The 15,195-nt window shown below is 35.7% G+C and overlaps 1 protein-coding gene across 1 annotated transcript; it reads left to right on the forward strand.

Moving 5' to 3' along the window:
* Positions 1–5,904: 5,904 nt before the first annotated feature.
* Positions 5,905–6,600, forward strand: LOC149934327 (uncharacterized). The gene has a single exon (XM_090153415.1). The coding sequence runs from the start codon at positions 5,905–5,907 to the stop codon at positions 6,598–6,600; it is 696 nt and encodes a 231-aa protein (XP_090009541.1).
* The last annotated feature ends 8,595 nt before the right edge of the window (positions 6,601–15,195 follow it).

Consider the following 15,195-nt stretch of genomic DNA (forward strand, 5'->3'; position numbering starts at 1 on the left):
CAAAAGTTTTACTGAGAGCTACTCACAAGACAGATTGCATTACGGGCTTCGTCGCCGTTTTGCGTCCGCTTGCTCCCGCGTCACACTAGCCTTGACAGCGCCTCGCTAGGGGGAGATTTTCCACTTGTAATGACGTCACTCCGTTACTAGCTCTCAGTAAAATATTCCCCAAAGTGACAAACTTATGGAAAAATATTATAGACTTACTGGTGTGTGAGTCTCGTTTTTTTTGCACCGAGTTCGAGTTCGAGCTTGAAAAACCTAGCGAGTTAAAGATCAGTTATAAAATAATAACGAGTCTTAAACATTTTCTAATTAAATGAACTTCAAAAATTAAACAAATTTATTTGTTTTCTTAATTACAGAACCTTATTTTATTTCCTTAATTTTTCATTTTTTTTTCATCGCCAGATTCTTCAATGACTTCATAATAACTACACTTGTTAGCTGCTCTATGCCTGACTGTTAATATCTAAAAAGTCTTTGTAGTTTGCTGAAACTAAAACTTTAAGCTGTTTAAAAGCTACACGTGAAACATACGTCACATGGACCAATAGCGTGGGCAGAAAAAATGACGTCATTTTTAAAGGAGCCAATTGACAATAGGAATTGTGATGTCATTGAAACTCGATAACAAAAAACTCTTAAAATTACCTAACACGTTTTACCCCGTTTGACCTTGGCAAACTTTGAACTCGAAAGCTCGACGAGTTTCAGGGCAAGGCTTGTCGACTTTCGGGCCGAGTACTCGAACTCGAACTCGATTCCAGTACAACCCTAATACTGACTTATGGTACCAGAAATAAAATCGCGTGTTCCACAACAAGTAATTTTTTCTTCCCGCACCTGGTTGAAGGTGGAAGATTTAATTGTCATTGGTCTATTGTAGATAATTGACAATACTAAACTATGGTGGGCCGATTAATTATGAAAATAATTTCTTAAGATTTATTTACTTTAGATCACGAAACAAAACACCGCACGAGCCTGGGCTGCGTTCAGTAACTCTAAATAAGCTCAACGCTGAGCTGAACGGATTTTTTGACTTCCGGTTTTCACGTCACGTTGCCCGTCCGTTGAGCAGGTTTTTCCGTTGCTCAACTGTCACGTGACATCGAAGCGTGGAGTAAGGCTAGCTGCAGACGCCGCAACAGACGATATTTTACAAAATTTACAACAAGCGTAAAAAGTGTTCAACGGTCTCAAGGAAAATAATTTCAACTTTGTATATTCACTTTAAATGCTATTAAATAGTTTAAAATGTTTTATCTGTTGATTTACTTTTCTTATCAATTTGGAAAATGATAATTTCAATGACTATATTGAATAAATGCTTCGGGGAATCTGCATCCCGAAAAGCCCTTAAACATTCCCGGAATTGTTGCAGCTAGTAAAGAAGTAAGTACCCTATCGTCGATAAGCTCCTTGAAGTCCAGCTTGTACTTGGAAACCAGGTTTGGTCTCCATGGAAAAATTAAAACTGCGTTTATCAAACGTTATTTGTTTGTCTTTCACTCGAACTCTTTCGTTCCTGCGCGATGAAAATACCAAAATGTTTCAGAAAATGAACTTTGACACTGTATTTATATCAATGGAAAGACTACAACGGACAAAATATAAATATAATAAAAATTATATTATTATAAAAATATTAAATTAATTAACAATGGTTAAATATGACCGTTTTAATTTAAATTTAATTTAATTTATTAGACGATAATTATTCAAAATGGCAGTAGTAAATAAATGCATTCTTATTAACAACGAAGGACTAAAATGGCAATCCCAATGCAAAATATTTTAAAAATCATATTTCCTCAAAGTATCAAGTATTTCCTACTGTTTAGATTGGTAAAAATAAATTAGAGATTCAACTTAATGTAACTTTCTCTCATAGCAGACAAAATGTTGTACCTTCACTAGCGATATCTCTGAATTCTTTACTGAAGCACTATTTAGCTACAATTTCAAGAAAATTAATATTTAAGCAATGAATCGGGAGATGGCACCACTTGTGCTGCTGTAATGGGCTAAAATCATAGTGTAATATATTACTTTGAAGCTATGTTTAAGAACCTTAAATGACACGATTTCAGTTCTATTTTTGTTTCGGTGGAAGTCGATGGCCACTCGAACTAGTAAATGTATTTTTATATCAACAATTTTCTGTGGATGTTTGTGATATTTCGATAATCTTTCCTCTGAAGTGGAATATTTATCAAAAACAATTTTCCAATGAGAGCCCAGCCTGGGGCTACTTTAATAAAGTTCAAACGAAATTGATCTTCAAAAGCGGAAAATAGTTGGCATTTTAACGCTAAATGCGAACAGCGGGAAGAGCTCGGCTCGGATTTAACGTCAGCCACCGTTTTGAGATGGTTCGTGGCTCACCTACTCACGGCACGAACTGCACGGGCCGTTTTCATTTAGAAGTCCCTAGATTGAAAGCACATTTCGGACAGTCTGTAGCAGCGGTCGTTGGCGGGCTTCTACGCAACGGCTTCGCGCATTTCAAAGAATTATTTCCGAACAAACTCGAAGGGTTAATGCGCATATATTTATCTATTAAGAAAACACATTTTTTCGACGTAAGGTTACGGAATATGTTTTAAGCCAATAACAGTATCGGTATAAGGAATTGCTGCTTTACGCACGCCTTTTTCTATATAACGATCAGGGTGATATTTTAGAATAACGAAAATTACATGAAAGTCATCGCCTGAATCAAGATTAAGTCATTTTTCCCATTTTATTTTTTTATTTAAATCAATTATTTGAATTACGGTACTAATCAATCTAGTCTTCAATTTGGCTTGTTAATCTGTAAATCAATTAAATTTACAGCAGCATTGAAAGGAGGATAATTATTTTTTTTATTAAACTTTCGGCGAAGCCAGTAACGCGTGAAAATGACATTAAAGTTCATTGGTTATAACACGCACTCAAAGTAACTAAAATGGCATGAAATATATTTACATATCTACATATTTTCAAATGTTTAAAAATTTATTATTAACTAGGCTTAGCTAAACTAGATATAGGACCAGATATATATATATTAAATAAAAATGCTTTTATCAAAGCAGTTGAAAGGTTGAATTAAGGGGGAGTAGTTGAGATCTATGAAGGCGCAGATATTGAAAATGTTTTAGGTTTAAAGAGTTTTGTTTTTGGAATTTTCAAAAGCGAAATATATTTCTAAAATAATTTCCATCGATTTTCCTCACCTTTTATATATTTTAAAACACTTCCCTTAAATTTGAGCCTTGAAACTGTAACAGTAAACTGAGAATTTTTTTTCTATTCTAATCGAAATATTTAAACCAATTTTAAAATCACACGCATTTAGCCATGGATAAATTAATAGGGCTGTATGACCAAATTCTAGAAAGAAAAAGACAAAAATACGAGGTAGGCTACATTGCTTGATAGTTGATACGGCACCATATTTTTCAAACGAAAAGCTTATTTCTGGGCTTCTGGCGTTGATTTTCAATCCGATAGACGTTTGCTACGTTGTTGTAACTAGCTCGTGCAGATTTATTTTGCAAATTAGTACTCGTAATGAGTTATAACCTAATTAATTTACTTTTATGTTAAATTAAAAATGTTGTATGAATATAAAAGAAATTAACGGTTAAAGGAGTTGGCAACGTTTTATGTTAGCTAGTTATCTTGATGAATTAAATTGATGTTATATATGTCATATACTTATTTCTATCTATCATAGTCTGCATTTTTAAACTTTTCGTTTAAAGTAGAATCATGAATAGAGTAATATCGGCGTGACGTATGTCGACGTCACCCATGCTTTTTCCTATAGATAAAAAACTGTCCTCAAAATGGCGGCCATAGCCCAAAGCTACAGAGCGATACTACTCTATTTATTAACCTTATTAATCCATGGTAGAATTACACATAACAACACGGAGCTTTATACAGTTTTGGCATGCCTAATGAAAATCTGAAGCTCCACACAAGTCGAGTAAGCGCTGGTAGTAAAAAAAGATACTTAAGAGTTACATTAAAACGCCACGTTTCTTTCAAGAAAGGCCTATTAGAATTTATTGTTATTGGAAGAAAAACAATGACTTATCTTTTCTAAGCCACAGGGCAAGACACACGGCTCTCTTTGCACTTGCAGGCTCTCTATAGGAAGAGAATGTCATCTGTTGATTGCGAAAATAGAAGCTATAATTACATCCAAATTTTCTCTGTTAACTTGAACACCGTCTTGATTAAAATTATTGCAAATATCTTTTATTTATGACTTTTTCTAGTTCAGTTTCTTTTATACAGGGTGTCTCAATTTGCTCGATGAGGCCATTTTTCTCAAAAAGTATTTATGCTAGGGTTCTGAAATTTTAAGGGTTTATTTGTTAGGTTGGAAAATTTATTTTTTTACCGGTAGGTGTCACACAAAATGTTTCAATAGAAAAGTTGTAGGGCATAGTCGAAAGTGTAAAAATAATTTTGGTTCGGTTGAAAAAGACCTATTTTTCACTGAGTTTGGAGGTCGGGGGAAAAACAAGTTGTACTAACAGGCAATAGCCTTTAACGTAAACAATCGTACATAATCACAACACACATGTACGCCTGGAAAGAAACTTCCTTTACAGGGGTACAAAATATTCGGATTTTTTTTAAGTACCGATCCGTAGATAGATGCCGCCAACGGTCGCGGAAATCTTTCCTCCCCCTCTGCCCAAAAGTTTTTTTAGTTCGTTAGCTCATGCAAGGTTATATTTTTATGAATTACACTTGTTTAATTTAATTAACATTAATGTGAGGGTTGTCTAGTCATTGTAATTTATTAAGGCAAGTTATTTTCTATTAAAGACTATCTTAAAGTGTTTTTAAATTAATTATACCCATTTCAATTTACTTAAACCTATAAGCCTTTGCTAGCCATGGGTAGGTTTTGTTGTGTACTGAATTGTAAACAGAGAGGTTCTGAAGAAAATGTAAGTGACTTTTTAAAGCTGGCTTTCTATTTTTTCCGTTGTTAAAAATAATTATTTTTTTGAAGGTATCTTATCATGAAGTTCCAAAAAAAAAAAATTAAAGACTGTCTGGCTCAAAACAATACGCAGAAGGGACTACTTGTATAAAGATGTTAAAAGTATTTGCGTGTGCTCAAAACATTTTAAGGAAACTGACTTTGGAGAACTGACTCCCAACGGTAAACGTTATTTGAAGAAAAATGTCATTTCCTCTAAATTACAGTGGAGATTTGCGAACAATGAAACAAGTAACGAAAATGATGCTCAGCACGAAGTTTTAATCTCACAAGAAGATGAAAATGTAGTGAAACAAGTAGAAGAAAACCAACCCACAGAAAATGCAGATGTAATTGAGGATAAAGTAATGGAAATTGAAAATGACACGACAAATCGTCTGAATGAAGTGTTGACTGAAAACATGTTACTTAAAAATGAGATTTCTAATTTGAAAAAAAAAAAACTAAGCGAGCTAACGTTAACATCGTACATGAAAAGCATCAAATTGCAACAAGTGGAAAAGCGTTTAGATGAAGAAATAAAAATAAGAAATAAACTTGAAAATAAAATCAAAAAGTTGATTCCCAGTATCGAAAATATCAAAACGGATGATGAAGCCGTTGCGTTCTACACCTGCTTGCCAAACTATAAAAGAGTTATGCAGTTGTACGAGTTTCTTGAACTAGGAATTGATGGAAGCAATATTATATATTGGAAGGGATCGTCAAGCGCTAGCAATACTAATGCCTCCCCTGGACTTCGTAGTTTAAAAATTAGTACAGTTGATCAGTTTTTCATGGTTCTAATGAGATTGAGGCTCGGTCTATTTGTACATGATTTAGCCGACAGGTTTGGAATTTCAAAAGCTTCTGTTAGCAACATTTGTAATACATGGGTCAATTATATGTATTTGCAACTCAGCCAAATTAGTATCTGGCCTACGAGGGAACAAGTTGACGCCCACATGCCGGAAGAATTCAAAACCACATATCCTTCAACGCGTGTCATATTGGACGCAAGTGAGATCAAGTGTGAAGTACCAAGCTCGTTAGTGTTACAATCGGGTACATACTCCAATTACAAATCATGTAACACTTACAAAGCTCTAATCGGAATCAGTCCAAATGGTTTCGTAACGTGTGTGTCAAGCTTATACACCGGCTGCATATCGGATAAAGAACTTACTCAGAGAAGTGGCTTTTGTGAATTAGATTTCGATGAGAATGACAGTGTAATGGCCGACAAAGGCTTTTTAATAGATGATATGCTTAAGGAAAAGAATGTTCGACTCAATATACCACCTTTTCTTGGGCCACGAGATCAATTTGAAAAACACGAACTTGAAGAAACCCAAAAAATTGCAGCTGTTCGAATACATGTAGAGCGCCGAATACAAAGAATAAAAGGTTGGCACATTTTTGACCGGCCGATACCGATAAGTTTATCTCCAGTGATAAATCAGTTGTTTACTATTGCTGCACTTCTCACCAATTTTCAAAAAACAATTATAAAGAAGAAAAATAACAAAAACCCAGCAAATAATGAGAATGATGATTCATTTCAATTCGACGATACATTAGAGTGGCCAATAGATGTATGAAAATATTTGATTGTTTTTTAAAATATAATTTTTAATTCATGATTACGAAGAGTAATTTATTTGTTGTCAAATTTTACGCGTGACTAGAAATGAACAATATTGAAATAAACATTGAGTAATTAACTAAAATTATTTCGCTACTTTAGTTATTACAAAATATAATTTTCATTCATAATTCATCTTATTAAAATAACGTAAAATATTACTACGGAGTAAGTCAATCACAGATAATTGCTATGGCATAATAACATGATATCACCCGTTAAAAACTTCATTTAGTAGATAATTCTACTTTAGTAAAATAAAAATAGGAACTTAATTATCATATATCACAGATGATACTTATGAGATTGACTTAAGCAGAGTTTCTGTTTTCGACTAGTTTACACAACATGTTATTTTATTTTTCTTCCATTACCCTCCACTCGATTGCGTAAAAATAAACTCTTTGAATGATAAGACCTTGAGCGACGTAAACAATATAGTCGCACCACGTGTATCTAGTCAACGCCATTTGACCCATTATTTGGTGGTAATGGTTGTGCATTTTATCGAATTTCAAATTACCATTTTTTAGTTTGATGTGATAATCGCTTGAATTCACTAGTTTCGATGGCTTTTCGTCTCGCAGCGATGAGGGGCATTTTATTTCGATAGTCCCGAAGGGGTTAGCTTCTCTTGGATCATATGCAAATCCATCGGGTGAGGTGCCAAGCCAAAATTTATTTGGGTTGATGACATATCCAGATGGAACTACAGTGACAGCGTGGCCTATGTTGTGCATATTCTTGAACGTACTTGCTTTTAGCTACTGGTTCAAACTTTTTCCCGTACTTTATTGCGTTTAGATGTCCGATATCCTTGGGGTTCACAACATTTTTCAGTCCAGCTTTATTCCATTCTTCCTTTCGTCTTTTACACACAGTTCCAAACGTAGAAGAATTTAGCCTCGTTGACCTCATCTTTTTCCATAAACTCGAATCCGACTGACTTTTTGAGTCTTTTTCTATGTCTTTCGAATTTTCATTAGTAACAAAATTTTTCTGAAAAGGAAATGTAGAAGAATCAGTAAACTTTACACCCTGACAAAAGGCTTGTAAATTACCAAAAACATATCGTTTTCCAGAAAATCGAGAAGAAAATAAAGGCCAGTGATTTGTAGTATTGAAGAGTTCGTTGAAAAAGAAGGAATTTTAAAATCTATAGCTCTGCTGGACAGTGTCACCGCTGGGTACCTTGTCAGATTATGGACAACTTCAAATCCTGTTGTATTGAATGGCAGTTGAAAACTAAGCGGGGAATTCATGGAAGCGTCTCCCATTTTGGTGTGAACCCATTTTGATGAGTTCGGGAGTGGAATGCATGAGAACATATCATCCTCATCGTCAGATTTAGTACTTTCGAAAGCCGCTTTCAGTTTTGGCAGTGCCAATTCAACTTCTTCCGCAGTCCGAGGGTTTGCACTACTCTCGTAGATACGACAAGGTAGTGGCTTCGTACTTCCACCTTCCTTAGGTGACTGAAAATTTATATCAACAACCGCCAAAGGAGTTATAGTTGAAGTTCGTGGTCTATTCCACTTCTGCGGGAGATCTGTACAGGCAACTTGTTGGGGTGGATCAGATACATCCTTCTGTTTGAATAGCGATAACAACCGCAGTAGTAAAATCAGATGATTGCAAGTTCCAGATTGGCCAGCTTTGCATTCGCAGTAACATCCATCCTTTACTTCTACTTGAAATTCAGAAGTGGCCAATACTACCGCTACTAGATATGGTTTTTCATTTTTCCTTTGACTGCGAAAGCATTTTGCTTTTACAAATACTAGTCCATTTTCCCTAAAATAAATGGAGATTAATAAATATAATATAATTCGACTGTTTCAAAAATAACATAAACTTTTCAACTTACTTCAAACTGTTAGAATTTGTCAAAATTGAATCTGAATCAACATATCCCTCGACAAGGTAGTTATAGCTTTTTCGGTAATGCTTTGTTGTTGGATTTCTTGAATTGTAATACTTTTGAATAGTCTCCGAGGTTATAAAAGGCACATCTTTAATGGAACGTTTGTAGCCGGTTATGGGAAAAATGATTATACTATTATTTTCATTCATTGAAATTGGTAAAAACAAGCAACTATCACACGAGGCGTCGATGCACACGACAGAATCCCTAAAATTTATAAGTGACGGAGTTTATAAGCAGACGACATAGCTTCCTACAACTACTAACGCCACCTCTTGACACCTTCTATCATTAAAAAAAATCCGAACAAATATTTGCCCCTTTGGATTACTTCCCTGCTGGACACTAGTAAACCCACCTATTATTTTAGAAATATATTTCGCTTTTGAAAATTCCAAAAACAAAACTCTTTAAACCTAAAACATTTTCAATATCTGCGCCTTCATAGATCTCAACTACTCCCCCTTAATTCAACCTTTCAACTGCTTTGATAAAAGCATTTTTTATTTAATAGCTGTCCCTTTGCTCTGCCTCACAGGGCATATTTTGCCTAAAATTTATGTTTGTAAAAGAAAGCCATAAGTTGGAAAAAAAAAGTTTAATTTATAAAAATATTTTAAATAGAACAGATCAATACTTTGCTGTGGGATATTTTACTATATTATTGGATGTAATTAACGGTATTTAAAATAGTTTTAAATATGTTATACTAAACAATGTAGGAATCGCGGAATCTTAATACAAACATTACCAGAGTTGAGATGATTATTTTATTTGTAATTGTATGCTTCTCGTAAAAATTTCCCGCGTATGGTCCTCGTGGACCCCAGAAAAACTTTCTCGCGTCTGTGGTCCGCCAATTAGAAGGGAGCTCTCACTTTCGAAGGTGATAAGAAACTATCATCTGCTGAAACGAGAGGGGGGTGGCTGAGGGTTCAAAGGGTTGCTGGCGCGGTAGATAAGGACTGTTTGCGGACGCGGTCTTCGTATAAAACCGAGTTCGAGAGGTTGGGAGGTCCGTGTTTCCGCATCTTACCATCTTCCAAGACGTCCTCTCGCTCTCTTCGGTCTTCGTCGCTCAACGAAGTTTCTTTTTCGCGACCATCATGGCTCCAGTTTTTCACCACGACCAACACGTGCGCAATCACTGTCCTCCAACAGGCGCTAATCTGGCTTCGGTATGATACCCCTTTTCATTTGACTGAGATCCGTAAGCGTGTTTTTTAGTCAAAATAATTAGGGATAGTTAGAGATAAAAAAAGCGCCAACTAAAATAAACAATTTCAGAAATCATTTTTCGCGGGTAAATAATAGGTTATGCGTTACATAATTTGCGAACAGACCGTAAATATAATTTACCATAATCAGAAATTATGAGGCCTTCACAGAACGCGTTGGAAATACGTATTGTAATCTGGGTAGTGGGTACTGGGTAGTCATGTAAATTGAAACCGACTCGTTTACAAAAAGTGCTGTAGCCAGTAGTTTATTTCAAGCCGTAGGTCCGAATTCTACGAATTGTAAAAAACTAGATTATGTCCAAACTCTATATTTAACTTATGACAGGGAGTTGATGGAAACATCTATTCCAGTACCTTCAGCTCATTTTTCACGTTTAACCCGTTTTATTCCAACTGATTTAATTATGCTTAAAATTTAACTTGTCGCTTGTGAGAGACGGTGCGATTGCAATTTGTGTAATTATTTGAAATAATTTTCAATGAAACTTTGTTAGAAATCTACATTTAATAAATAAATGTTATTTTAAATGACTGGTTTTGAAAACATTTCTCGTGGTTCACTATTTTCAAACGTCTCTGAATTGTTGGAAGAAAGTAGTGTTGGGGGTCAAATGTAGGCGAACTGGGCACGTCTTAGTCACTAGGGCATAGTACCCCCGTGGCCCCAACGGCCTCCGTAGTACGGCGAACAGCCTCAAAGCAAAATTTTGATGGCAGCCCCGTTGGATTTTTCCTGCCTGCCTAAGTGTCCAGTCCACCTCTGGGAATCAAACCTTGTATTTTTAGATCAATTTTTTTGTTTATGTTATTTGACTTGTTTTTAAGGCGGAAAATTCGAATTCAAGTCATCTCCCTCTTGCGGAACCTGCGCAATCTGCTTTTGTTACTTTTGGACGTGATGCTCCTTTTCGATTGGCCCCAGTTCTTCCCCCGGCCGTAATGGAATCGTGAGTATATTAACAACTTTTAAATCTCACGCGTTAAAAGACCTCTGTTTGGTATGGTAAACACCATTGGTAAATGAACTCGCGCACCGAAGACCATTAGAGGTAGTTTCAATTAAATGTGTTAATTTACGTTAATTGGAGATAATCCTTATTTCTGGCTCTTCCTCAGTTACAATACAGGTTCCACGCAGGCATCAATGGGACATCACCCAAATATGACCGAAGACGACTGGCTAGGGGCCATTAATCTGTTTTCTATCAGCCGGCATGGCGCTGTCTCGCCGGTTATCGACGTCGAAACCTGTTCGCTGGATGAACAAGTCGCCACAAGTGAAACGAGTAACTATATTTATTACATTAAAAGTCAATTTCCACTTACTAATTTGGAATGTCCATTTCAGCCTCGTCAACAATTCTGGTTTCCGAACAGTCGACGGCCGCCGAAGCCGCGGACAATGATACGTCATTGAGCAGTACTACGGCACCACAGGGGGCAACATCCACCAACGACGTTACGCGCAAGTTCACGTTTCCCGCCGATTCAACTACGCAGACTGTATTGAACAGCCCAAATTCCATAACCGCGTCTGAACAGCCTAGGGCTGATTTGAGTGCTTTGTGTCGCGTACAATTTACATGCGGTCATACAGACAATCTTACGAAAAGCCGTTGCGGCAAACAATACAACGACCATCAAAAATTCAAAGCGCACAGCTTGCGCCACAAAAGCAAAGACGATGAGAAATATAAGTGTAATTTTTGCGGGAAATGTTTTGTGCAGCGTTCTTCGCTTAACACGCATTTACGTATACATTCGGGAGTCAAGCCGTACAAATGCGCATTTTGCGATCGGTGTTTCAGCGATAGCTCAACGCAGAAGAAGCATTCGCGAACCCACACCGGCGAGAAGCCATACCCGTGTCGGTTTATGTGCGGGAAGAATTTCACCCCAAGTGGCAACCGCATAAGACATGAAATGACCATTCACAAATCAACTTAAAAACATTATATTTAATTTATTAAAGACCACAAACAAAATTTAATTAGCGATAACAATTGGACCACTATAAATATAAGGCAGACCTAGGTTGGGTTTTTAAAATTATTGTATATTTAAAAAATATATATGAATTTATTCTTAATCTAAAAGTAAATTTTAAAATATTGTATTTAGAATCTTTTTAAAATTAACGGTTTTCGAAGTATTTTGAATTTTAATTCTATATTGTGACAGTAATATTTATTTTAAACAGTATTTTCCAAATTTTATTTCAAATTTACGTCAATTTTTAAAATTCTACTTTACAGTGTAACTTTTAACCCCAAAGTCTTTCATTTTTACAAAATGCAAATAAAGTGATTTAAAAAAAACATTTTTTGTTATAATGTTTGCACAAGGGAAAAAAATTCAAATTTGTCGGAAGTAACAAAATGCTTTTTGCGAAAGAAAGGCAAAAAGAATTCCATCTCGGCCAAATTTGATATTTTTCGAAAGTAATAAATTGCATTTCGTAGGACATTTGAAATAAGCGTGTTCACAATCGTCGATTCCTATTTAGAAAGTATCATCATCAAATATGGACTGTGAGAAGGATGATAAAATACGCGAAAAAGTAGATTAGTCCATAATTAAAAGGGATAATATAGCTAAATCCTAAACAAATTTGAAGAAATTAAAAAACTTACTACTAACTCGTACCCAATAGGTCTTCGAGCAAAAACGCGAAACTCGGATCAAATAGATCTTCGAGTAATAAACTAAATTAAAATTAAATAAAATAGCCAGAAATTCCAACGGTAGACCGGTTTCGTTCTATTTGGAACTCATCAGTACCGTGCGGGAAATCTGGCTGGCGACTGTCAAATCTAAAGGAGAAACTAAGCCTAAACATTTAAAATTTCAAAACGCGTTGCATAAAGCAACGGAAAGCCGAAAAGGGGGGAGTGTGGTATATTCTATTCTCTTCTAACTTAACTTATCGTATATTCTATTCTCCACCACACTCCCCCCTTTTCGGCTCACATCAGACATAACCGATGTATACAGTAACCCTACAGAGGAAGTTGCTAGTTTTGTAGGTGAACCAGTGTTTAATTTTAAAAGACAATTTTTTGCCCTCCTCGAACAAGAATTACCAGACAGGTTAAATTTCAAGTATGAAAACCAATCATACGTTGTCTTCCTTGAAAAAGCTAACAGCAAACTTTGCAATTTCTGTAGTAAAAGAGGCCATAATGTAGAAAATTGTTTCAAAAAGAAGAACGAAGTTCGCGAGAACGCCATAAATGAAAACTTAAATTTGGAAAATAGGCCTAATGAAGACAATCAAGCGAATGGGCATACCTACGCAAAGGTCGCTGCCCCGAAATTGGCACCCAAAAAACATCTACGCGAAATCGGGCCTCTCAGGATTTCGCTCAAAAAATTTAAATGTATCTCTTATCACAAATCCGACTAACACAAATAATAAACGTCCAGCATCCGTCTATCAAACACCCCCTGAAGCGGAAACCCCCCGGGTAAATTAAACCCGGAAGGGAATGTTACAAAACGATCCAGAAATTTATCGCAAAATTCGGCCTTAAAAAGAGGTGTTTTATCACCTCAAAAATTTGAGATTTTTCTTGAAGACGTCCGCCACAAAAAAAACCCCAAAAAATTGCGCTGCAAAGTACACTACAAACTTTTAAGCCTTGGCAAATTAAATACAGACAGAGAAGCTAGCAATATATCCTATTCAATTAATAAAATCACCGGTATCAAAAACAAGAGTGGGAATTTACTAACGTCACCGGCGTATATGTTTACAGAGATTTTTTTGCGGATGAATACACTGAAGAAGGTACGGATTACATAAGTATTTTACCAAAACTATCAAAGGAAGAAACTAAAGAATCCGATAACGCGTTAACTAAAACTGAACTAGATGGCGTTGTTAAAAACTTATCAAAAAATAAATCCCCAGGCAAAGACGGCATCACTAATGAATTTTATCAACATTTTTGGCCTATTATTGGCGAAACCATTTTAACTCTATTTATATCTATCTTAAAATTGAAAGATATATCAAGCTCTTTCACTTTGGCAATAATTGTTTTAATCTATAAAAAGGGAGACCCAGGACTGTTAAGCAATTGGAGGCCAATCTCTTTACTAAACTCGGATTTCAAGATACTGTCGAAATGTTTAGCCAACAGGATTAGTAAAAATATCAGATAAATTATCAACTGTGATCAAACCTCTAGCATCCCAGGACGAAACATACTTTCCAATCTAAATATTGTACGTGATATCATTAACCACTACAGCTATAACTCAAATGAACCTCTGGCTATAATTTCGCTTGATCAAGCGAAAGCTTTTGACAGAGTGAAACATACGTACCTTTTTAAAATCTTACGGCACGTCGGTTTTGGTGAATCTGTGATTAACTACATTCAAGCAGTATATAACTCTGCCGAGGCTCGCGTAAAAATTAATAACACTCTTTCTTCAAAAATCAAAATTTCAAAGGGAATCCACCAAGGGGACCCTTTATCGAGCGTACTTTTTAACTTATCGATGGAACCTTTCCTGTACCATCTACGTGAAAAATTAGCCAAGCACTCAATAAACTTACCTTTCTTGCCACGACCACAAACCGTTCTCTCCTTCGCGGACGATTTAAATCCCTTCATCACGACTAATGAGGGTTTTCGCATCCTTGACGAGGAATGCAAAAAGTATAGCGCTATCAGTAACGCCAAATTTAACTTTGAAAAAAGTAACGGCCTCTGGTTGGGAGGCTGGAGAACAAGAAATGATTCTCCAATAAATGTTAAATGGAATAATGAACAAATTGATATTTTAGGCGTTACATTCAAAACCAAAGAAGATATTTTAAACGATCACGCCGACAACGTTGCCAGCGAAATAACCAATAGTTTAACACACGCTTCCCGAATAGCAACATTCTTATCTTATAAAGCCAGAGCCCAAATGTGCAATTTCATACTCAGTAAAATATTTTTTATATTACCAATTCTATCCTTTCCTCGGTCACTTTCGGAGGCACTATCCCGTAAGTGTCTGGAAGTAATATGGCTAAACGAGAGACACTGGCTAAATTATGATGACATTCAACAAACCGCCACTTCTGGCGGACTTGGATTACAAACCCTCTCTCGTCAATGGAAAAATTTCGCCTTAAAGAAATTCCAATCCTTGCTCAATGGAACGTGCCATCCAGTAGAAGAAGCATTTACAAATTACTATATTAAATCAACTAATGTATATAGCTTTGGTTTAGAAGTTTTCGGTTTTCCTAAGATTGACCTATCGTATGAATACATACCGAAGTACTACACAAACCTGTTTGATTTCTGGAAAACCGTCCCCATCCGATTGAAAAAACCATATAAATTAGAAAACATTTTAAAATTACCCATTTTATATAATC

Source organism: Leiobunum rupestre, chromosome 7 (genome assembly GCF_980474605.1).
Source record: "Leiobunum rupestre chromosome 7, qqLeiRupe1.1.hap1, whole genome shotgun sequence".
NCBI lineage: Eukaryota > Metazoa > Arthropoda > Arachnida > Opiliones > Sclerosomatidae > Leiobunum > Leiobunum rupestre.